The 23,748-nt window shown below is 35.4% G+C and overlaps 1 protein-coding gene across 1 annotated transcript in view; it reads left to right on the forward strand.

Moving 5' to 3' along the window:
* ROBO1 (roundabout guidance receptor 1) overlaps positions 1-23,748 on the forward strand; it is a 540,195-nt gene that overhangs the window by 397,780 nt on the left and 118,667 nt on the right. The window contains exon 4 of the mRNA XM_054392605.1: positions 23,523-23,680. Coding sequence (XP_054248580.1) covers positions 23,523-23,680 — 158 coding nt within the window. The remainder of the gene's footprint in view (positions 1-23,522; positions 23,681-23,748) is intronic.

Consider the following 23,748-nt stretch of genomic DNA (forward strand, 5'->3'; position numbering starts at 1 on the left):
GTGGTGGTCTAGATTCAAACAGGTGCTCTTCTAGGCTCTCCATCACCTTTACCTCATTCTGTATCTCCTTTTCCTTTTTGCATCTCCCTGTAATGTAGAAAGATCTTTATCACTCTATTTCCATAAGTGAAGACTGGTGCCAATGTATGGTGATACAAGATAATTGCTAGAGCTTATTTGTTTCGCTTTGTATTTGAGAATAAGCAGGGCAGTTTTGAAAATAGCCCAAATATTTCAAAAACAAAACCCTCCACTAACAACAATGCTTAATGATGTTTTTTGGGTACAACATAAAGTAATCACTTGTAAGAGACAAAAAATGCACACAACTTGGTAGAATCTCCCTGAGCAAACATAAAATAGAGAACAGCTTCCAAAGGTATACATAGCAAGGAGTACCTGTGGGGAGAGATAGATGGAAGGAGGGCAGGGGGTTGCAAGATCTGGAAAATGGATTTCATGAGATTTCATGTGGGCATGGTTCTGCAGCAGTTTCTGGTGAATACAAAGGACATTGCTCATGATGACCTACCTTCATCCTCTTAAAATGTAATTTGTGCTTTCGGTGATGGGGACCAGTAAATGCAGTAGTAAAAATAATTGCAGGCAAACATTTTTTATCCTGTCAGTGCTGCAATTGCTTGTCTTTAATCTTTGTATACAATTGAAAAATATTTTCTCCAGTGTATCTGTTCTACATCAGAGGCCTCTTCAACAACTTTAATTTGATAAGTATCATAGTGTACATTGTTATAGTTTGCAAACATTGAACATGCATTTTTCATGTGTTGATGGTTTATAAATACTTTCTCTTCCTTAAAACTGAATCTTTACTGACAAAAGAAGAATGCATTTTTTCTTAGAAAAATCTGTTGAAAATTCCCATTATATTTATTTATGTGTGTGCAAATGTGTCTAAAACAGGGCATTTTAAATAGAAGGCATTGTGAAGCAAAAAATCTTTGTTTTCTTTCATTTTGTTTGGTCAACTGAAAAAGCACATCTGTACCATCATCCTCACTTGTAATTTTCCACCCTGGCAATTACCCACATGAGCAAAGATCATGTGCTATTTTAGAGAGCAGGGTATAATTGTGCAGGGTTTCTGTTGAACTGGGTAATTTAGTGGAAAAACTCTGATTAGACTAAGCTTGCCAAAAGGTAGTAAGGGACACATTAGATGGTTTACCTGTAATTTAGATTTCTTTTAAGCTAAGTACAAATTGCTGGGTTTGTGTACATAAAAAGACATTAGAAAAATATGTATTATTCATAGGTACTGCTTCCTAATGGAAGCTAAAACTTTTTTAATGTACAATGCATTCTAACTAAATTCAATAGGTCTAATATTTCTTAAATGTCAGATATATTTAAATATTTTTTAAAATAGTTGAATTTTTGCTTCATTTAGCAGTATATTTAAAAGTACATTCAGCATTGTGAGTTGTTTTGAAAATGCATTATCCAGTTAGCAACTGAATGAAGTATTTAGCTGACATGCTGACATAAAGACACAAAATCATTGTAGTATAATTCTTTTTACAGAGGTCATAAAGTAAGGTCAAACTCAAATTTCCATTCATTCATAGCCACAGTATAAGGTTATTAGAAGGTCACCTCTTGTGAATAAATAGAGCAGCAGTTACTGTAGAAAACAATGAAAGCTGCTCAGTTGAATCTTGTGCAACTGAACAGAACTACAGCATTTATTAAATCCTATTATTTTGTTCATTGCAAGCTATAGTAAAGAGTCTAATCAAAATATCATTACAGTCATTGTGAGGATTAGTGCTTGGTAGGGCCTGATCCATCCTGTTAGGTGTTTTGCTTTGTGTTTTTCAAGACCTTCGAGACAAATATATCTGAACCGTCAGTCGCAAAAACTTGTTTGTGCAGCTAGAGATGCTTCTGTCCTCAAGAGGTCTGAACCCGCTTCCAAAAATCTTGCAGTTTACTGTGATGTGTTTGACTTCCAGCCATTATTGACTGATTGAAGAAATGGGCCTGCCCTGGCTCTGGTGAAACTTTTAAGTGCAAGGACTTAAAGCCTCTGACAAGGGTTGGAAAATTAGCCAATAGTCGAAATCAAGCACAGGTACAATCAGGAATAGTAACTGGAGAGCAAAAGGAAGTACAAAGGAAGAAAACAGCACACAGACCTCTCCTTCCTCTTCACTGGCACTCTGACAGGAGATTAAGGCAAATCTGACCTTCAGGGGCTGTTCCGTTTGTCCAATGGAATTTGTTCTTATCTCAAAATACTATTTTTGGATGATTCGAGTAAAAATGCTTCACTCTGAAGTCGAACATAGAGGACAGAAAGGGCCTCAAGTAGACAACACTGGTTACCTGCTCATCCTCAGTGTGCACCAGGATATCTTTGTAGCAGTGCCAAGTCATTCTGTCTGTCTTTCCTTCCCTCAGCCTCTCTTTGTGCTGAATTCTACCTATGCTCGGAAGGTTTGTTGTTTTATTTTTCTTAATAATGGTGCTTTGAATGAATTACAAGTTCTCTTATTTGGGACCACATGCTTCTTTTCCCAATAAACTATATCATTAGTAATGTTTTACTGTATGACCTTTGACTACCTCAATATTTAGTATTTTACCCCTCCTACTGCAGTTGCTCTATGCTGCAAAAGAATACTGCACATCACAAGGCAATCCTGGAGTAGCGTGCTGTCCTTACTTAGTTACATTTGTATCTGAAAATTCTGCTGACATTACCTGATTCTGAATTCAATTTAGGCACCACATCTGTTGTAGACCCTGACTTTTTCATGGTTTGTTTTGGGTTTTTTTCCCCCTTTCATCTCTAATACCATTGTCTGTTGTTACTAAAATGCTTAGGGACCTAATTTTTATTGACACTCTTCATCCAGAGCTTTACTAGTTAAGTGATGAATAGATCTGAAAATCTGATGTCTTGCGTGCATTCTGCTGAGCATTTGCCTTCCATAAAAGACATGATGGTGTCTTCCCCAGAAAATCTTGCAGAAGTGCCTAAGAGATTTTGCTGAATTAATAAACTGTTCAAAATCCAGTATAATTTCTATAATCTAAAAATACTTAGGGATGCATATGCATGTTCCTGAGATACTTTATTCTTGCTCTTGTAGAAAACAGTGATAAACCTTGCGTTTTCCTGCTTTCAAGGAAAGCTTTCATTTTATATTTGCTGAGTGTGGCACCAGTGTTTCCATTGCACTCCTCCTAATGACATTTAGGTCTTTTCCCTGACTGCCATAATTTAATTTATTACTAGTATGTATGCATGCATGAATGGTTCACATTTCATTTCCTAGATAGGAATTTGCACTTCAGGCATTTAATTTCATTTGCTGTTGTGTTGTATGTTTTATAGTTTCTGACTGGCTTTTCCCTCAACGAAACGGTGCCAGCAGGAAATAATTGGTATGGGAAAAGGCTGCGCACATGGATTATGTATAAAAGGACTTAATTGATTAGCCTTGCAAAAAACCCAAGCTTTCCTTGGTATATGTTTGCCCCAGTTCAGTCAATGATACCAACTCTTTGTGAATGTCTCTGCACATCACAAAAATGCCTGCTCTTTTCTCACGGGTTTGGATATTTGGCATTCCTGAGTAGAGACTTGCTAGACCGCACTTTGTAATTGCTGAAATACATTGCAAAATCTGAAAAGTTTTGTGGAATTTATTTTTGAATGGTATTTAGGTTGTTTTGGTTTTTGTTTTTTAATATATACCAAGAGTACATTTTTTTTCCTTGTTCATATCTGAGTACTATTGCAAGGCATTTCAGTGCCAAATTAAAGTACAGCTGCTCTAGTGTTGCATAACAACACTGCTTTACCTTTTCAGTAATGCCTGGTCTGTATGTGTTGTATTATATAATAGTCAACATTCAGTTTTTATTGCATGAAAAATAATAACCTAATGTAAGGCATTGGTCAATTATATATATGTCAGTTACAAATAGAAGAAAAAAGTGGCTTGTGTGGTTAATAAAAATTCTCGAGACCTACTAAAGTAATTGTTTTCATAAAACTACTCAGAACATTCTGCAGAAGCTTTTTAAATCAAACAACCATTTTTACATTTATACTTGTTAAACTGTTCACAAAGTACTACTATATTATTATTATTTAATAATAATAATAATAATAATAATAATAATAATAATAATAATAATAATAATAATAATAATCCCTTTGTGCTTCTGCCCAACAGTTGGGAAGAAAGTTATGAATGTGAATAAATACAAACCAGTAGGAGGATTGTTTTATTATTTCAATGGGAATTTCTGTACAATTTGTGAGCAACTTATTACAAGCTGAGCAGATGATTAACTTTAACCTTGATCTTAAGTCAACCAGGTTGGTTTACATTGTATCAGCAAGGGATTTAAATTTACTTGGACACATTTTAATTGGCATTTATGCAACATGCACTCATGGATGCTGAATTCATTGAGAAATCCTGAGTGCCATCTGTTTAACTCTGTTTCCTCTCCATTAAAATGTAATAAAATAAAGCCAGATCCTTCTGGCTTGCAAATATATTTGTCTTTCAGAATACAGGATTTTAATTGCCACATCAATAATGTGTTGTTTTGTGTTAGATATTAATTTCTGTATTTAATTAAAAGTAACCTTATTTTCTTCACTCTTTTTCAGAGCTGTGTTCTCCAAAACATTTAAACCAAAGATTCAGACTTAAAATTTACTTCTGACATAAAATTACTTTAAAAATGCTGCATGACTGTTTCAGTGTTTGCTCAATGTAGGTGCTAGTCATATTGACTCACATGGAAAAATAATTAGTTACTAAGTAACATCCAGCCCATTTCTGAAGAATTTGCCAGTTAAAAACATGATTCATTGTTATTGATTTATGATGCTGCCTAAAGTGAATATGTGTAAATTCTAGACGCATTTTATTTTGTGGTAAATGACACATGCACATGCTAGTACATTACTTCTGTTTGGAAACACGAGAAACGAGCTGTTTTGATGGAGTTTCTGGACAGCATGGGGCATACATATATAAATGCACAGAAATATTCATAAACTAAATTAAAAAAAAAGCAGCCAACCAACCAAAACAAAACAAAAAAAACAACCAACCAAACCTGTTTGAACATACTTCATAAATGGATAAAGATGTTTTGGATTCCCGATATCTAATGCAGAACTCAATCTTCTTATGACATACCAGACCTTAGTGACATTGGGTTCAACTGTTGAGTTTTGAGTAAGATTACATATGATTCCTGGTATATAATCAGAAGAAGAAAAAAAGCAGTGCTGAATGTAACTCATGTTACATTCCCATTCCTATGTAAGGAAGTAACAGAGAAGGCAGCTTCCATTCCACCCATGATGATTGTTAGTGTTACTCAAGGTTTTGGAGCTCAGGTGTTTTCTGGGTTGTTTCGTTTTGTTTAGCTTTTCATTTGCTTTGTGGGATTTGTTTTGCTTTGTGTGTTTTGTTGATGGTGGGGTTTTGTTGGTGGTGATGTTGTTGTCATTTGTTTTTTAACCTGAGCATTATACTTGTACATTAACAAGGCTGAAGATCTTTTCTCTGCTTTTGGCATTTATAGTGATAATTGTCAAGTCTGTCACTAACTGAAGAAAACTTTTAAGCATGTCTTAAACTCATTGTTGCTCTGGAACCATTGGGACAACCACTTTCATAACTGAAATTCCAATATTTCTATTTTGCTTTTTAATTGATGGAAATAATGGAACTGGTGGAAGGTATGAATTTTACATGGTGCAGAGTAGAATGTTCACCTATAGTTGTCTCCAAATTAGGCACTTTTTGTTTATATTCTTACTGTAGAAACTGTTTCATGTATTAAGAGTTTTCCAAATTACTGTTATGTCATACTTCTACTTGTGCATGTGCCACTTCTCTTCATAGTTTTTTTTTTTTAACACTTTTCTTGCTGCATGTTTTTTTTTATAATGGAATTTTCTTATTAGTTTCTCTGTTGCATTTTCATTTTTTTCTACTTTATCTTAACTTTTACTGTAATTTGGACTTGTGTTATAGGAGAATGTAAAACTTACAGAGGGCAAGGAGATTTGAATATAAAATAAACTGCTAGTCAACTGAATATGAGTCAGCAGTGTGCCCAGGTGGCCAAGAGAGCCAATGGCATCCTGGCTTGTATTAGAAACACCATGGCCAGCAGGAACGGGGAGGTGATGGTTCACATACTCAGCACTGGTGTGGCCCCATCTCTAGTATTGTGTTCAGTTCTGGGCCCCACACTACGGGAAGGACATCGAGGTGCTGGAGTGTGTTTAGAGAAAGGCAAGGAGGCTTGTGAATGGTTTGGAGCATATGACCTACAAGGAGTGTCTGAGGGAGGTAGTGTTCAGTGTGGAGAAGGGGAGGCTGAGGGGAAACCTTACTTCTCTCTATAAGTACCTGAAGGAAGGTTGAAGCCAAGAGGGGGCCAGAATCTTCTCCTTGATGTCAAGCGACAGGATTAGAGAACATTGTTACAAGCTGTGCCAGGGGAGGTTTAGGCTGGATACTAGGAAATATTTCTAAACTGAAATGGTTATCAAACATTGGAATGGTCTGCCCAGGGCAGTGGTGGAGTCACTGTCCCTGGAGGTATTCAAGCAGCTTGTGTACCTGGTGCTCAGGGACATGGTTTAGTGTTGCCCCTTCAGTAGTGGGTTGAGCGTTGGACTTGGATGATCTTTGAGGTCTTTCCAACCAGATGTATTCTGTGTGATATAGTGAGTTGATATGATGAAAGATAGATGGTAACATCTAACCATGAAATCATAGACTTTCAAAACTGGTTGATTGGTTTCTCTTTCTTTCTTTTTCTTTCTTTCTTTGTCTTTCTCTTTCTTTTTCTTTCTTTCTTTCTTTCTTTCTTTCTTTCTTTCTTTCTTTCTTTCTTTCTTTCTTTCTTTCTTTCTTTCTTTCTTTCTTTCTTTCTTTCTTTCTTTCTTTCTTTCTTTCTTCTTTCTTTCTTTCTTTTCTTTCTTTCTTTTTCTTTCTTTCTTTCTTTTCTTTCTTTCTCTTTCTTCTTTCTTCTTTCCTTTCTTTCTTCCTTCTTTCTTTCTTTCTTTCTTTCTTTCTTTCTTCTTTCTTTCTTTCTTTCTTTCTTTCTTTCTTTCTTTCTTCTTTCTTTCTTTCTTTCTTTCTTTCTTTCTTTCTTTTCTTTCTTTCTTTTCTTTCTTTCTTTCTTCTTTCTTTCTTTCTTTCTTTCTTTCCTTCCTTCCTTCTTCTTCCTTCCTTCCTTCTTCCCTTCTTCTTCCTTCCTTCCTTCTTCTTCCTTCCTTCCTTCTTCTTCCTTCCTTCTCCCTCCTTCCTTCTCCCTCCTTCCTTCTCCTTCCTTCCTTTTCCTTCTTCCTTCCTTTCCTTCTCTTTCTTTCTTTCTTTCTTCCTTTCTTTCTTCCTTTCTTTCCTTTCTTTCTTTTCTTTTTTCTTTTTCTTTCCTTCTCTTTTCTCTTTCTTTCTCTTTTTCTTTCTTTCTCTTTTCTTTCTTTCTTTTCTTTCTTTCTTTCTTCCTTTCTTTCCTTCTTCCTTCCTTCTTTTCCTTCCTTCCTTCTTCCTTCCTTCTTCCTTCTTCTTCCTTTCCTTCCTTTCTTCCTTCTTCTTCCTTTCTTTCTTCCTTTCTTTCTTCCTTTCTTTCTTCCTTTCTTTCCTTTCTTTCTTTTACTTTTTTCTTTTATCTTCCATTCTCTTTTCTCTTTCTTTCTCTTTTTCTTTCTCTTTTCTCTTTCTTTCTCTTTTTCTTTCTCTTTTCTCTTTCTTTTCTCTCTTTTTCTTTCTCTCTCTTTCTCCCTTTCTCTCTTTTCTTTCTTCCCTTCTTCCTTTCTCTCTCTCTTTCTCTCTGTCCCTCTCTCTTTCTTTTTCTCTCCCTCTCTTTCTTCATGTCTTCTTCTCTTCTTCTTCCAAGGTTTTCTTTCCAGACTAAGCTGATTGATATTTGAAGCTAATTGTTAAAGTTATAAAGATAATTTACAAATTTTCCTCTTTTGCATCTGCAAGATATTTGTATTTTGTGGTGCTGTCTTTATGAAAAGCTTTTTATAGCAGAACCTCATCTCTCTATGTTGAAATAATACTAATTCCCTTGCATACTATGCGATTAGCCTTGCTAGATGATATTGGATCTACAGATTCAGTTTCAAAGGAAAGGTTAAGGCACCATGAGTATATTTTTCCTTTGAAGTATGCTGTTGAGACTGTCTGGGGATGAAAGAGGATGGGCTTCTAGGGCAGATGGGGCAAAAAGAACAATGCCCATCTCAAATATGAGCAACTAGGATTCTTTCCATCTCTCTCCAAATAATGCCATATAAAATACTGACACTTGAAAGAGCTGAAGACTTAATGAGATAGATGTTGATGGATATATCAGATTCAGTGTGCAATCACACCAGAGGGAAAAAATCCAAAAAGAAATAAAAACGGGCAACACCACAACAAAACAAAAACCATATAAAATAAATGTGTAGGGTTTCCTTGATATTTATTTATTTTTATCAGCAGTGCTAAACTACATGTATTCCTGCTTGGAAACTATCTTTTTAATTATCCTTCTGTTTTTCCCTTACTTTTTATTATTCTGTCTGAATTGGTGGTTCTGTGTGCTTCAGATGGTATGTAGATTAATTTCAGTTCTGGAAGTCTTACATTATTTATACTGTTTGGGAAAAATGTGCATTTCCATTGTTTACAGCACTGGTGTTTCTGATTATGTATCATGAGTCTTGTTTTCCTGAGAATGTCCTCTGTTGATTAACTCTCTAGATAGTTTGATAATGGCCTATATCCAAATGATGTATATACAAATCCCAGTTGTTTCTATGAAACCTGACAGATTTGTGAGGTATTTGTTACTGGTTTTTTAGATGAATATGTATAGAGTTTCCACTTTGTTCTTTAAAAAAATTTCCTCTGACAGATCAGATTATTTTGCCTGTTGTACTGTTTTATGTGCTAAAATAACAAAGGCTACCTAGCATTATTCATACAGACTTACAGTGAAAACAGAAGTTTGACATGATATTAGAAATAGATGCTAGTGACACTGCTTACTTCTGTTTACTGGTAAAAACACTTGGGGGTTTGGTTTGGTTTTCCTGCTTACTGTTAAATTTGTAGGGTTCCCTTTTTAGACCTTTTCATTGATTCAATAGATTTGTGGCTATATAATACTACTATTTCTGTAGCATTAGTACGAACACAACAAATATACTGCTTCCTCCTAACATATCCAAAATAAAGAAATATATTTTGATGTTTAGGTGTAGTGCACATGTATTGCAGTTTTGCTGCTATGTAATACACTATATATTTCAGTTCTGAGGCAAGCATCTCATTGCTGTAAGGCAAATAAGAAATGTAGCAACAAAAACCAAATACTTATATGTACCTTACAGTTTGTATAAACAGTAGGAGTGTCTGCTCTTTAAAAGCATTTTCTACATGAAGAAACTACAGTGTCTTAGTCTGAAAGTTCAGGAAAGCTTCTGAGTAATAACTTGTCATGATAAGCTACCGAAAGGTGCCAATCAATTTCATTCACATGCACAAGCAACAACAAAGCACCTCCTTTAGCAAAGAGAATTTCTCTTTTTGCTTTAAATGCTCATATATAAATGAACATGGTGGCTTTGAAGATTCTTATTTGCTGGTTTGTTTTTTCTTGTTTCCTGAGAAGAGAAGGTTTGTATCATCTTTTCAATTAGCCGTCTTGTGATTTTGTAATCACTAGCTGAAATCTAAAAATTGGTAGATACACTTAATGAAAGCATGTCATATGAATTTAAAACTTATCTGTACTTTATAAGATTGTTATAGAAGGTATTAATAAGGAATGTTGTAGGATAACAGGTTTTCTTAGCTCTGCTATGTATGTCTTCAGCTAGTAGTTGCAGGTAGCATAACCCAATAGAAATGAATTTATAGAGGGAGACAGTTGACCTGAAAAATGGCATCTACTCTGTGCATGTTTCATGAGAACTCCAGCTTGGTCCGTTGCCTGAACATCCATTGGAACCTGGTCTAGTGCTATCTGTCCACCTCCAAATAATCAGTTTTTCCATCCCAAACCCCATCCCAAGCTATGAATCAAAGCCAGGCTGGTAGAGAAGATTTCCACATCCATAGTGCAACTTCTGTTTTACTTTTGAGTTTGATTTCCACATCCATAGTGCAACTTCTGTTTTACTTTTGAGTTTGATTTCCACATCCATAGTGCAACTTCTGTTTTACTTTTGAGTTTGATTTTCACTTTGTCTGGAAGTAAACAGAGGAGAAGTTCAGAGCAGCCAAAATTATTTTAAAATTTCTTTCATTATACATTGTGTATTTACTAGAGGCCCATATAAATATGCAGACTGGATACATAACTAATTGAAATTCTTTTGTGCCTGCTACAGCTTCTGTGCACTAACTAACTAACTAGGTAGAATGGGAAAACAGAAGTTGGAGGTCTTCCTGACTGTAGAGTGCTGATGCAAATGTTGTTTTGTGCTCAAGACAGTAGTAGTGGTGAGAAACAGTAAATAACCTCTGCAGTGTTTTGAAGTGTTCAACAATCAAAGTAAGCATCATCAAACCAGTTGGAGTTTTTCCTTACTAGAAAGTCCTGTAATGACAAAAATGCACTCACAGAGTACATGAGCAAAACAAGTGTAAGGTTTTTGGCATTCAAGACAGCTATTTGGGGCTTTATATTTTGTCCTTAGCTCAGTTGTTTTTGAGTGAATTATTGGAAGATACCAGCAGCTTTTTCCTTGCAATTCACTGTCTTCTTAGCATCCCAATTACCAAAATACCAACGTATTTGCTGTTTAAAACCATCCTGAAAATGTATGGCTTTCATTTCTATGCATCTACTGATAATCTAGATCAAGTCTCATAACGTTTTCAAGCTTACTTTTTCTGCCTAAACATACAGAAAAAGAACCAGTCCTCTGAACTTACTTGAAAATTATATTCAGAGTTCATAGAGAAATAAAATAATTCTGGTTGCACACAACAACATGTTTATTTTTTATATATATAGCAATTCTTACTGGGTATCTAAGAGTCTTGTGGTTTACTAGGAAATTAACCTGTATGAGCTATTTAGGACTGGTAGGAATTGAATTAACAAAGTTGGTAGGTCTTTGCAGACTTTATCATGGCACCACACAGTTCAGGTCCGTAATGACAATGGAAATTAAGCATAGGTGATCCTGCTGATGGTACCCTGGGCCATATGGAATCAGGAAAAAAGTGTGGTTTCTTGAATTTTGTTCGAATGTAATTTTTGTCATTAGGAAAAATTAGCAAAAAAAGGGGGGAAAAAGCCAACAGTCAAACTTCTAAAATTGCATGCTACAATTTCTTTACCACTGTTGTTTCCTGGAAAGTTTCTAAGGAGTTACACTATACTGCAGTTTCTCACAGGGTGTAAATCAAAGGTAAAAGCAACATTTCCAACAAATGCATTCACTGTCTTGATTCTTTTAGACTTTGTAAATTCCAATTTCCAACAGATTAAGCTAATGTTGCAGTCACCCACTTGCCTTTTCCTTGGTGGAACGTGCAGATTCATATTTGCAGGCCACAAAGTCCCTACCAGCCCACGGTGCCTCACAGCATTACAAAGTTGGACAGCAATGGATGCCAGCATATTTTTTTTTGGTAGCTGTTATTAAAGATGCTATCTTTAGCTACAACACCAAGTTATGCAACTTAATACTTCCTGTGTATTAAAATATTAATGACAACACAGGATTGAAAACAGTGAATATGACCCAATATAAAAGGAAGCGTTTAATCAAAATTAAAATCTTCAGTAATGAAATCTGGATGACTTTATGTGCATTTCTGTTCATGCTGAGCATCGCCCTCTCTTTCCTTTTGTTAAGTCTGATTCTGAATCAGATTTCTGGCTTCTGCTTTTCCACATGGGATGATCCAAAGCTTCATGCAGTCCTTCCTGCCATCAATAAGGCAGACTTTACTAGCAGGCAGTATTTCTCTGATTTTTGCATAGTAGCAATTACTGCGTGTTAAATACTAACATATTGATCAACTGGCACATTGCCTTTGAGTATCTCATGGGGTTGGAAGCCAGAATAAGAGTCTGAATGCAGAACTACCTTTCTGCATTATTTTATTGTTTTCTGCCATTTACTATTGAGTATAAATCTCCAAGAGCTGCAATTCAGGGCTCCAGCTTGGTGGATTTGGTGATGTCCATTTGCTTCAAAATAATTTTTCATTGTCATAGCTATTAACTATGCTACTTTCTGTAATGCTCTACACAGAATTCTACAATGCTTGAAACTTTTGGATGGCTGTCTAAATGAAGTGCTATCATATATCATGAAGACAACTGCCTAGAGAATTTTCAAATTCTGAGCAATAAAACATTTGAGTGTATAATAATGCACCATGTTTCTTCATACTGAGAAAGCAGAATGATTAATATCTTGGAATATGCCTGAAATAGAGCATATGCTTGCCTATAATGTTTGGGATCTAACTCAAAGCAGTTAATTGAATTAGATGAAAACTGTGTTCCTCTATGACCTTTGTGTAAGGCTGTCTGCCATTTTCCCCTGAAGTTATTTTCTGGAATGTTTTCTAAAACCAGCAAAAGTAATTTGAAAAGTACGTGATATTTGCCATAAATGTAATTTTGAAAAGGATGCCTGCTTCTACTATGGCATTTGTCAGTTTACATTTGTGAATATTTTAGGATGTAAAGAAACAAGACAACCATACTGTAAGAATGATATATCAATGCATTTGGACATTCAGAATATAACTAACAAAAGTTTCACTATTTAACTCAGGTATATCCTGTTGTATAGCAGTCTGGAGAGGTGAGAAAAGACAGTGGAACTCTGTGGTCTGTAATTCCTTTCAAGAGAATAAAATGTATGTAATCACAACAGAACAATAGAACAGACTAAAAGTGTATGCAATAGTTTAGCAACATTTTCAAGCAGTGTGGCTTTGCTGTAGTGTCTGACACCAGCAAATGCTGTTCTTAGCTCTGCTATTATTTGCAATTAGCCACTCAGCCATATGAATGAAATGCCTGCATTTTGTATCTTCTGACTGATGTTTCGTGCTTGACTTCAGATGTAATGGAGGAATTTAATTTTCCAGAATATTGAAGATGTGACTTAGCTGTTTGAGTGGGATAATGATACTCTATATTCTCTGATATTAAAATGTCATATTTTTCAACCACTTTAACAGCATAAAAGGATTTTTTTTTCGTGGAAAAAGAGTCCTTTCAAAAAATGTTGATAGTAGTAGTACAGTTATAACATGCTAAAATATGAATGCTAAGCAGGACACGGCTAAAATTGTTGTCTTGAGGCAGGACCTTACCAAAACAGTAGCACAGTGCATATGCAGATTCAGGACTATGCATACTGCAGAAGCATTGTAATTACAGGCTTGTGAATCTTTATTTCTTTGAAAACGTCTCCTCTGAAGAGCTTTTGGCTTCTCCAGTGTAAAAGGGTGATTATAAGCAGTTGTACAAGCACCAGCCATTTAAGTTTTGACTGTAATACAGAAACAGCACTGCCAGTTTCATTGGCAAGACTGTGGACTAGTTGTATCTACTCTTTTAACAATATAAGTTGAGACAAATCACTTCTCTTCAGGTTTTCCCTACTGTGAGGTTTTCCAGCATAGGAACTATGGGAAGAGAGTCAGTTTTTCACATCTCAGGACAGCATAACTTCTTATTTGGCAGAAACACCTTTTTCAATCATGTGCAGTCTGGCTCCTTTAGCCAGTCCCATATGTCCTATCTTTAAGCTCTTGTTGAAAATGAGATAATTCATAAAATCATGGAATTGTTCCAGTTGGAAAAGACCTCTAAGATCACTGAGTCCCTTCACTGACCTAACACCACCATGGCCATTAAATCATGTCCCAAAGTGTCATGTCTAAATGTTTCTTGAACACCACCAGGAATGGTGGCTCTACCACCTCCCTGGGAAGCCTACCCACTCTTCTAGTGCAGAAGTATCCAATCTAAACCTCCCCTGGTGCAGTTTGAGGCCATTTCCTCTCATTCTATCAATGTTTATTTCTGTCCTTGCTACCTGTATTCCTTCCTATATTTTTGTACCTGGAATCTTGAGGTATAGGACACTGGCATTTTTGGGTTGGTTCATGTCCACTTCCTTAAAAGGGAAAACTGTTTTTTGTGAAATAAGGTTTGATAAGCAGTTAACAAGAACACTGTCATTTTGATTAAGTAACTTCTCACCTTTTCTGTTTCACTATTTGATCCTTATATTGTTTTTGTCTTTTCAGCTACTCTTTATGCTTTAATTTGGAGGGCCAAGAGAAGCTGTTGCTGCAGCATCTCAATCTGATTATTATAATCTACTTTGAAGGAAGCCTAGTGAATACAGCTAACAGTTCATTGCAAACTAGGCTTCAGAACCTTGATTTGGAGTGTACAGAAAATAAGATTTTTTTTTTTAACAGAACACAGCCAAATCCTTGGATTTAAAGGTGAAAAACATGTTTTGCCTCGGGAAAACTGATTCACAATGTCCCAGAAACACAGTTCCTACATGAGCTGTGTCTCAAAACCCCTTGGTTTGTGTCCCTAAGTTAGGAAATCTGCTGTTAGTCACACTACAAATATTGTCTGTAATAAAGCATGATTCAAATAACTCCACAACTGTGAAGTTAAATATACAATAAAATAATAATAGTAAAATTAAAATAACCATAAATATTTAAGAAAAGTTAAGAGAAATTATGTCTGTAGTCCATACAAATGAAAATACTAAATTCTGACTTACAGGTAGTAAATGCCTGGTCCTAGACTACAATATGTGGAAGATGTTGAGAAGGATCGTGTTTTGCACACAGTCAATCAAATTAATAATTAGGTTCCTTCTGCCTGCCTATTTTCAATTTTAAGTGAACCTAAGGGCTGCTCTCAGAGTCTAATGCCTGAGGCATCACAGACCCTTCAGGGTTTAATTAGGTTTACCAGTGCTGCAGCATGCTCTTTTAGGCCTGTCTCATAGGAGTTAAAATTTCTCTTTATATAACTTACTCCATTTGGTCATTTAATTGATTCCAAATTCATCATCTAATTAGTTTACACTTTCTTTCCATGCATGCCCATACTGTTACAGGCTGACAGCTATGTTGCCCTGTAAGATTCCTGGCAATGCTTAGAGACCAAATCTTCAACCAGTGAAATCAGACTGAATTTAGGTAGTTTCCATAAGATTTTGTAATTATTATTTCAGCCAATGTTTTTTATGGAAGTCTGGTTTCTTTGGTACCTGCCTCTTAAGTACATATTTCTTTCTATTAACAGTTCTAAGTTTCTTTATGACAGTAATGAATGACAATAAATGTATTCATTTTAACAGCTTTATATGCATTCAGTATGTTTATTGCCAAATGCTTTGACATTTAATTGCTTTTTCAGTGTAGTATATTGTTTGATTAAAACATATTGCTCCTATGTGTCATCAGCACTTTTTAAAAGATGTGCTCGAGTAGATGTGGCACTCCTTGATGTCTTTCTGCATTAATGGATTAGAAGCATGCAAGTGCTGTGTTTGATAATGTATATTGCTGAATGTAATAGGAAGTGAGACTTTTTTTCCAGAGGAGGTAGCTATCAACCTTCAGGAGATGTTAAGATCCCACCCTTCCCATCCCCCACCCCCCCAACCCCTTTTTTTTTATTAACATGTGGGAAGTGTGGGCTGATTTCACTGCTGCTATTTCATACATCTAACTATTGCTATTCCATACTTCTAACACCTTTATGGATTATGTCTTGGTTTGTTGGAGTTAAGACAAAACTGTGTTTCTTTGTGTCTTTGACCAGCAGGGCTCTTTATTAGTACCATCAACTCAGCATTACTAATGTTACTAAGGTTCATAAAGGAACTTAATAAATCTCCCTGTCACCTTGAGTCTGCCAGCACTTTTACAACAGAATGTAGTACCAGATCTCAGTAAAATATATATCAGATCTGCATGTTTGATGACAAATAGGCAATTTCCCATTGCTGGAAATTCTGTGTCACTGTGGGAAGTAGGAGAAATAAAAGTTTTCTTAGTCTCTTCACAAAGACCATTCACTCTTTAATTCATTAATTAATTATTTTTTATTCACTCAAGTAATGCTATTCTTTATCACTCTCAGTTCTTTCCAATTTAAATTACTGGTAAGGGTTCTGTATGCCTTTTACAATGTCTTCCAAGGTCTTAAAACTGATGTAATTTCAAATTTAAAAATAAATTACTGACTATATGAAAGACTCGGAAGAGAAATAGCATAATTGTAAAAAGCAGATCTTGAATTGTTTCAGTATTAAATTAAAAAGAAAATGCCTTTTAAAATATCTTCTTTCATTTAATAACCCTACCCTTTCTTCTGTGGTGACATTATGGAAGAAGTGTTTTTAAACCAGCTGTTTAACGTAAACTAGTAGAGGGGTTTGTGTGTGTTTGGGTTAGTTTGGGTTTTGTTGTTTATTTGTATTGTGGTTTGGGTTTTTAGGTGTTGGTTTGTTGTTTGTTTTTTTTTTTTTTTCCGCTGGGATGGCTGGGTGGTAAAGGGGACTGGGGTAAGGAGAGGTGGTTGTTCCCTTTAACTTTGTTTTTTTGAACTTGAAAAGATGATTTTGAAATACAAATAGGTAGCATGCTGTGATCTTAGTTACAAAGATTCAAGTCAAGGATATCAACACTTACTCATACAAATATATATGAATACTAAACAAATAAATACCACTTGATTTTAAAGTGCTTTCTAGTGAGGTTTACTATAGAGAGCAGAGTTTAAAGCAGAGCAGGACAGTGCTGTATGAATATATTGCCTTAAACATAAAGTCAAAGATTCAAATCTGATCTCTGCTGTGATAAGTTAAATGGTAGTCATCACTTTATGATCAGTCTCTTTACAATTAACAGTCTCCTATATCTGGAAATCTATTCAATGTGAATTCTTAGGCTGTAATCAGGGAAGTCCTGTGTCATTGGAGGGCTGGCTCTGTGAGAGAGTTAAAACTGTTGTGCCACATGTCTGGTGTTTATATAGTTTTGAAGCTCAGAGAAGGCTGGAAGATGATTAGAGATCTAGATGCTGAACTGATTGGCATGTGTGTGGTTGCCTCTAGAAGACTTTTAGTCCATCTGAGAAAGGTGTCATGAGATCCAGCTGCTAAGGTCAAAGTACTTCCAGGTAGGAATCAGATTAAGAACTGAGAAGGCTGCAAGTGAGGACCCTAGGCAGGCAGGCTGCTAAATGAAGTGACTTCTTACCTGTTGGAAGCCTTATAAAAGTGAAGACATCTTTTGAAACAGTACCATGTAGCTGGACTCAGTCACTGTGTGAACTTACTGGCTGTGTCACATAGGTGATGTTTTTAGATGATCATAACAGTAATTTCTGACTATTTACAGCAGTATTCCTTCTGTTCCATTTTAATCATTATGTACTGTAGTTAACACCAGTGTTAACCAGTTTTTAACATCTTCAGAAAGGGAAGGATTTTTTTTTTTTTCAGAGAACCAATTATTTCATAAACTTCACATGACTGAATGGAAACTTCTAGGGTACTGCCTACAGCAAAGAATATTTCTCATTTGTAAATGATCAAGCTTTTGGTCAAACCAGATAACATTCTAAAGGAATTTAATAAGGTCTAAAGTACGTTTTTGTAACATGTTGACTTAAATCTGATCATGCATGCATTTTTTGTTTTGACTTAATTAGGTGCTATACCACTTTCCTGGCAGTGGCATGCATATACTAAAAATTATATTCTGACAACTGTGTGAATTTCATGCCAGAAAAATCTTTCAGCAAGGTACCATTGTTCTGGTTGATGCTTAAATTAGTTGTAATTAAAATTAAGCATCTGCTTTGAAGCACTGTTCCAACAGACAAACATAATACATTTGAATGCCAGATATGTTTACTGTGCCTCAGTAAGTTTGAATTACAAGTTCAGTAGGCAGTGGGGAAGAAGGAACATTGCTGGTCTTAAATTACAGGAACTGTTCAGCTTTTGAATAACAACTCAGTCCTGTCGAAGAAATAATTAGTTTGATTATAAATTCATGGGTTTAGAATTTCTGAATCCCATTTTTGTTTTCCTAGTCTTACATAATTTTAAAGCAGATGTTCGTTTTTGTTGTTTCATTCATTTTATTTTATTAGTCAGATTAAATATTATATGGAAACTTTCTTTGTAATGCTGTTAGTTTGTTGTGGAATAAAGGGGAAGCATTGAAATACTTGTTATATATTTCCTGGAATTAAAGTAATATAATTGGGGGGGTATTAAAAAAACTAAATAAATCTATTACATGGGATTTTTAACAAAATTGGCCTAAAGGCAGGGCAGTGGGCCATTAAGGTTGCATTGCTCAGCTTTAATATGTTAATTTGATGTTGGCATGTTTCTGTTTGCTGGGTGGAAGGTTGCTTATTAGCTGAGGTCTAGTTGTTTTTCTAACAGAATATGAGGAATGAGGGTTGCTTTTATTTATTTCACTTATTTATTTAAGTTTTTTCCCCATTTTTGAGGCACATGCTGCAATACAAAGAAACTTATAATGATCTTCATGCTGAGAAAGTAATGCAATTTTATGATACTTTGACTCACTGATCTGTTTTTAACAAGCAGACTTGCAGAATCGTGAGCTTTGTCTGGGGCAATGAAAAAGGTCTCTCTGGAAGCAAGTTTGTATTATGTCTTTTATAAGAACTGAAGTGAAATAATATTGTCTTGATGTGATTATGAAGCTGAACCCCAAATATCTTCATTTTCCTCTCCTGTTCACTGGATGACAGTGGATCCTGGATATATTTTGGTGCACTGCTTCTTTGATCTAGCTCAAAGGATCTATAATAGACCAATCTGTAATTACCATTTTCAGGAGATTTTCTTATTTCCAGTTCTTAAATAATACCATCTGTGGAGGCACGATGTTCATAATGCCTGATGGTAATTACTGTGTTGTTTGCAAATTCATTCTTTTCACATCTTGACTAGAGCTTTCTGGTTGGTTTCTTCTTTGTGTTTTCTTCATTATCTTTGAACTAGATCACAGGTATTTAATGAGAAAATTTAGCAATAACCTTTTTAAAGTATCTTCAGTAGGTAGATGCAAAAAACCCATGTCTACCTACCTTTCCATTTCACCCAGCTGTCACTCCCTACTGTTTGTCTGTTTGTATTAGTCAATGAAGAACTTAAGGAAAAATCACTGGGTGCTGCATTTGCAAAAACACTGTTTAGGATTTACACAAAAAATGCTGTTTCTACTTACATTGTTTGCCAATAAAAAATTATCCTCAAGTGGTTGCTAGCTCCTTTCTGCTCTGGGAAAGATTGTCAGGGGAAGGTGCAGTTTCTTTATTGATTGAATAGTACACAATATTAAATAGCTGTATGAGTAGCTGACTTCTTAGGACAGCTACAGAAGCTGCTCTTGACCCTCAATTAGCTCAGCAAGTGTAGAATAAAAATGTTTTCAGCACAAATACAGGAGTTCAGATTTCACATAGCAAGATCATGGAATTATCTTAGCTGTGCAATGACAATAATTACAACCATTATTTGTTATATTTCAGAAAATATTAGCGTCTAATTTTAGAAAGCCTTACCTCTATGTCTGAAATGGGGGAGAGAAGTTTTATATCTATGAAGATTCTACACTGTGTTTGTTCAAAAAAAAAAAGGGGGGGTGAGGGGAGGAAGGGCAGGCATCCTCTTAATTTATTTTCTTTTAAGCTGCATATATGTAGAAAGAGATACATGTGGTTAGAGTTGACCCTTTGGTGACTGAAAGCACATGCTGTACTGGATTACAAAGTATACTTATATCTTCAAAAGGAAATGTATCCTTAATTTACAGTAAGCTTTGACTATGAAGGACAGAAAAGAAAAAAAAAATTTTTTTTTTGGTAAAGGGAAGAAACTTATACATTTATAACTTCATGCAAGATTGCCAGAGCCTGAGGCAAAAAAACAGAGTGTGTATCTATTTTACAGCTGCAAAAATAATTACATGACGACTATCTGTGGAGTAACCTCTAAGGGATTATATTTTGTTAGCATTTCATTATGTAAGGGTAGAGCCAAAATAATTCATAGTAAATGGGAAAAAAAATAAAATAAAAAAAAAAATCAAACTTGTTTTGATGTAAGTATGGCGTAGACCTTTGATGTCCTCCTTAGGCATTCTACTAAGCATTGGTTAATTTTTGAAATGTCTTGGTTTACAGACAAGGTACTACGATTGTAAAACTGATATAACACTAAGGAGTGTAGAAATTACTGCAGTGGTTTGGTTTTATTATGCTAGTACTAGACTTCTTTGTTGCTTCAAAGGTGCTAAAAGCCATCTGAGACACTGTCTCCTAGGCTTTCCTCTTAGATTTACGAGGTCTTTCAGACAAAAAAAATACTTATGGTTTACTAAGATCACTTAATTGATTTTTATTTTTTTTTTTTAACTTAAGGGCACTTCATTTTATATATCACTTAGCTTTATCCAAGTGATACAATCTTCAGTAGTAATAATAGACTTCTTACTTATGGTCAAAACACCCCTTTTATTGAGTTGCAATACAGTAAGCGGTGTAGCAAAAACTCATCCACACTTTCATGTTCTCTTGGCACTGGGATCTGGATGTATGAGATTTTTTTTGTAACTTAGTCAACTTCTGTTTCTTATTCTTTTATGTTCTTTAGCTTGAAGAAGGTAAGAAAAAAAGCAGTAATGATACGACCAGTGGCTCCAAGCCAAACTGAGTCGCTATTAAAGTAAATAGAAAAAAATATTTGACTTCAGCAGAAGCAGTATCAGCCTAGCCACTTATGCTACATGATTTACTGAATCTGGATGGCTTGAGGGCTGCTTGGGAACACAAGAAGTTTTATCTGGTTTTTAATGCCATACTTGGTATGAACTGAAGGACTGTATAAAGATTTTCAGTGTATGTGAGTAGTATATTAACACTCCCATACCCCAAATAATTTGATATATCCAATTTTGATGCATTAGTGTTTAGAAGAATGTAGTAAGGAAACAGTAAGAGAATTCAGGTTAAACTTAATAATGTTTTGTGGAAACCAGAAGGGAAGCTAAGGGATTGGTCTTTTGACTCACCTTTCTGATTAACTAAAAATTACACCATTCTTCTTTCTGAAAACATATTATTTCCTCTAGATGTAACATGGATTAATTTTTTAGCTGAAAACATTTTCAATTTTCCCTAGTCCATACAAGGGAAATATCCATGTGTTTTGCTTTTAGAGACAGAAATTTTTTGTTCATAGATGGAGCATACTTCCTTAGTTTTTTTGTACACCAAGGAATAGGTGCATGGGGGATTTTGAATTGTATTTGCTTGTTTTATTTTTTAAAAAAACTTTCCAGGCTAGGTCTGTTTGAGCTACTAAGTTCATCTAAGAGAACACATTCAGTCAGTAGCATCTCGATGTAGACTAGATGGCCTGCAGAAGTCCATTCCAATCTGTTTTGTTTTGTTTGTTTGTTTTTTTCCATTAAATCCTATCATTCTGTTGTATTAGTTTGCATTGTTAAACTGGCAGAGAAATTTTACCCTTGATTATCCATTTTCTGTCCATGAGTATCTCCTTATTGCAAGAAACATCAATAATGAAACTATTTGAAATGTGAGTGCTTCTGTATGGGAGGGAATTGGTAAATTCAGATGAAGTCTGATGAAATCTTTAACACACTTCAGACTTCTTGTTCTTTGAGACTTCTAGAAATTTATCTTGCTTTTAGAACAGTGCTAAAACTTTCTGTATTTATTGCTTTTGATTCCCATCTGCCTTTATATATCAGCCTGGTACTTTCCCCATTATGCTATAAATAACTTTTCATATTATGTAATAAAGAGCCACGCTGGACACACAGGCCTGTGACTGTAGCTACTGAATAATAGAGTACCAGAATATAAGGCAGATGTGCTTGAGAAGAAAAAATAGAAGACAGTCCTATTGAGTATTGACAGGGCTATGTACCAAAGTTACCTTTGCTCCCTCTTTTAATTTTAGATGATATAGCATTTCAGGAAGTAGGTGTGAGAAAGATATATATCTCTGTCCCAAAGCAGATGACCTGTTTGCCCTCGGACCATTTGAAAAGGTCTTAACAGCATGAAAGATCTTACAGAGGGGAAGGATTTGATGTCAGTACTGTACTTGGCAATCTGTAAGCACACCCACATTCCTTAACATCTAACAATAAATCACACCACACTTTGAAGCAGCATTAACAACCAAAGCATTATTCAGTAGTGAGTGTCCATATATTTGTGGTCCATGGCTTGGGCTGCAGATTCTTGGCACTGTTTACTGTTGACAGAAGATTGTTGCAGGCAGCAAGAGCAGCAGATACCTTTGCCAAAATCCAAGAGTCCTTTGGTTATAATGTCCTTTTCTATCACTGTATCATTTGTTCAGTGTACATGGAATAACATCAGTGGAGAGGATTAAAATGTAATAGTGGTTATCATTTGAGTTACTTGTTTTTAGATAAACCTAATGCCACTTGCTTGGCACGAATTAGGAATGCCATTATGCCTGTAAACTGTCCCTGTGTCCACTCAGCACAGTATGATGTCTGTCCTTCCTCAAAAAGAAAAATAATCACACTATAATAAAATTCATAGTAGATGACTGGAGGGAGCTAGAGTTTTCTATGCCTGGGCTTGGCCAAAAGATGGGAAAGAACAAATTCCAGTAATGAAACTGCAATAAATTATTTTTTTTCTATCAAAAGGTAGTAAAATTGACTTCTTCCAAATGAGGGATGTGGTCTTGGCTCAAGATAATGGATGACTTCCAGAGATCAAGATTTTTGCTTGAAAAATAACAAGCCAGTTGCTAATATGAGTTTGGCTAAGGCTGCACAAATGTTTGGCATGTTACAATGTCATCAAAGAACTTGGAAGTTTAGTTAGTCTGTTCATTTTGCCATAAATTCAGGGATGGGTGCAATTTGTATAGCCTGTGGCCAATCTTTAACCATAAACCTTTGAGTTACTGGCAGGCTAGCCTTGTATCTCAGAAGAAAAGGGGCAGAAAGCAATCTTTGCAGTGCTTCTCAACAAGATGACGTTCTACCTAAGCACAGGACATTGTGCCACCTTCAGCTGTGACAAGAATCTTGTGGTCACACGCTAAACAGACACCTTGCCAAGTACTATTAGTGAGACAACACTTCTGTGCAGACTGTCCTGTGTCCATGTCAAACTTTCAACTATGTCAGTGTTAGTCACTTGGCTTCTATGTTGGAAGTGTGAGTTGTGCATGGTTTGTCTTGTGTTACTCTCTGAAACTACCAGACACTGTCCACAGATGCCAAATGAAATTCGTTAACTGATTTATTCATTAATGTAAAGTGACAACAGGGACCATTAAAGGCCAAAATGCTTTGCTGTGCTGTTGATATATTGTTGGGTAATTTCTGACTTAATTTTCTTTATTCTTTCAGTTCTGCGGGATGACTTCAGACAAAATCCATCAGATGTAATGGTAGCTGTGGGTGAACCTGCAGTGATGGAATGTCAGCCACCAAGAGGTCACCCAGAACCCACTATATCATGGAAAAAAGATGGAACCCCTTTAGATGACAAAGATGAGAGAATTACAGTAAGTACAAAAAAGTTTACAAGCAGCACAGAAATCAACTAATCTAAATTACTAGTCTCTTGGCCATG

Source organism: Indicator indicator, chromosome 1 (genome assembly GCF_027791375.1).
Source record: "Indicator indicator isolate 239-I01 chromosome 1, UM_Iind_1.1, whole genome shotgun sequence".
Lineage (NCBI taxonomy): Eukaryota > Metazoa > Chordata > Aves > Piciformes > Indicatoridae > Indicator > Indicator indicator.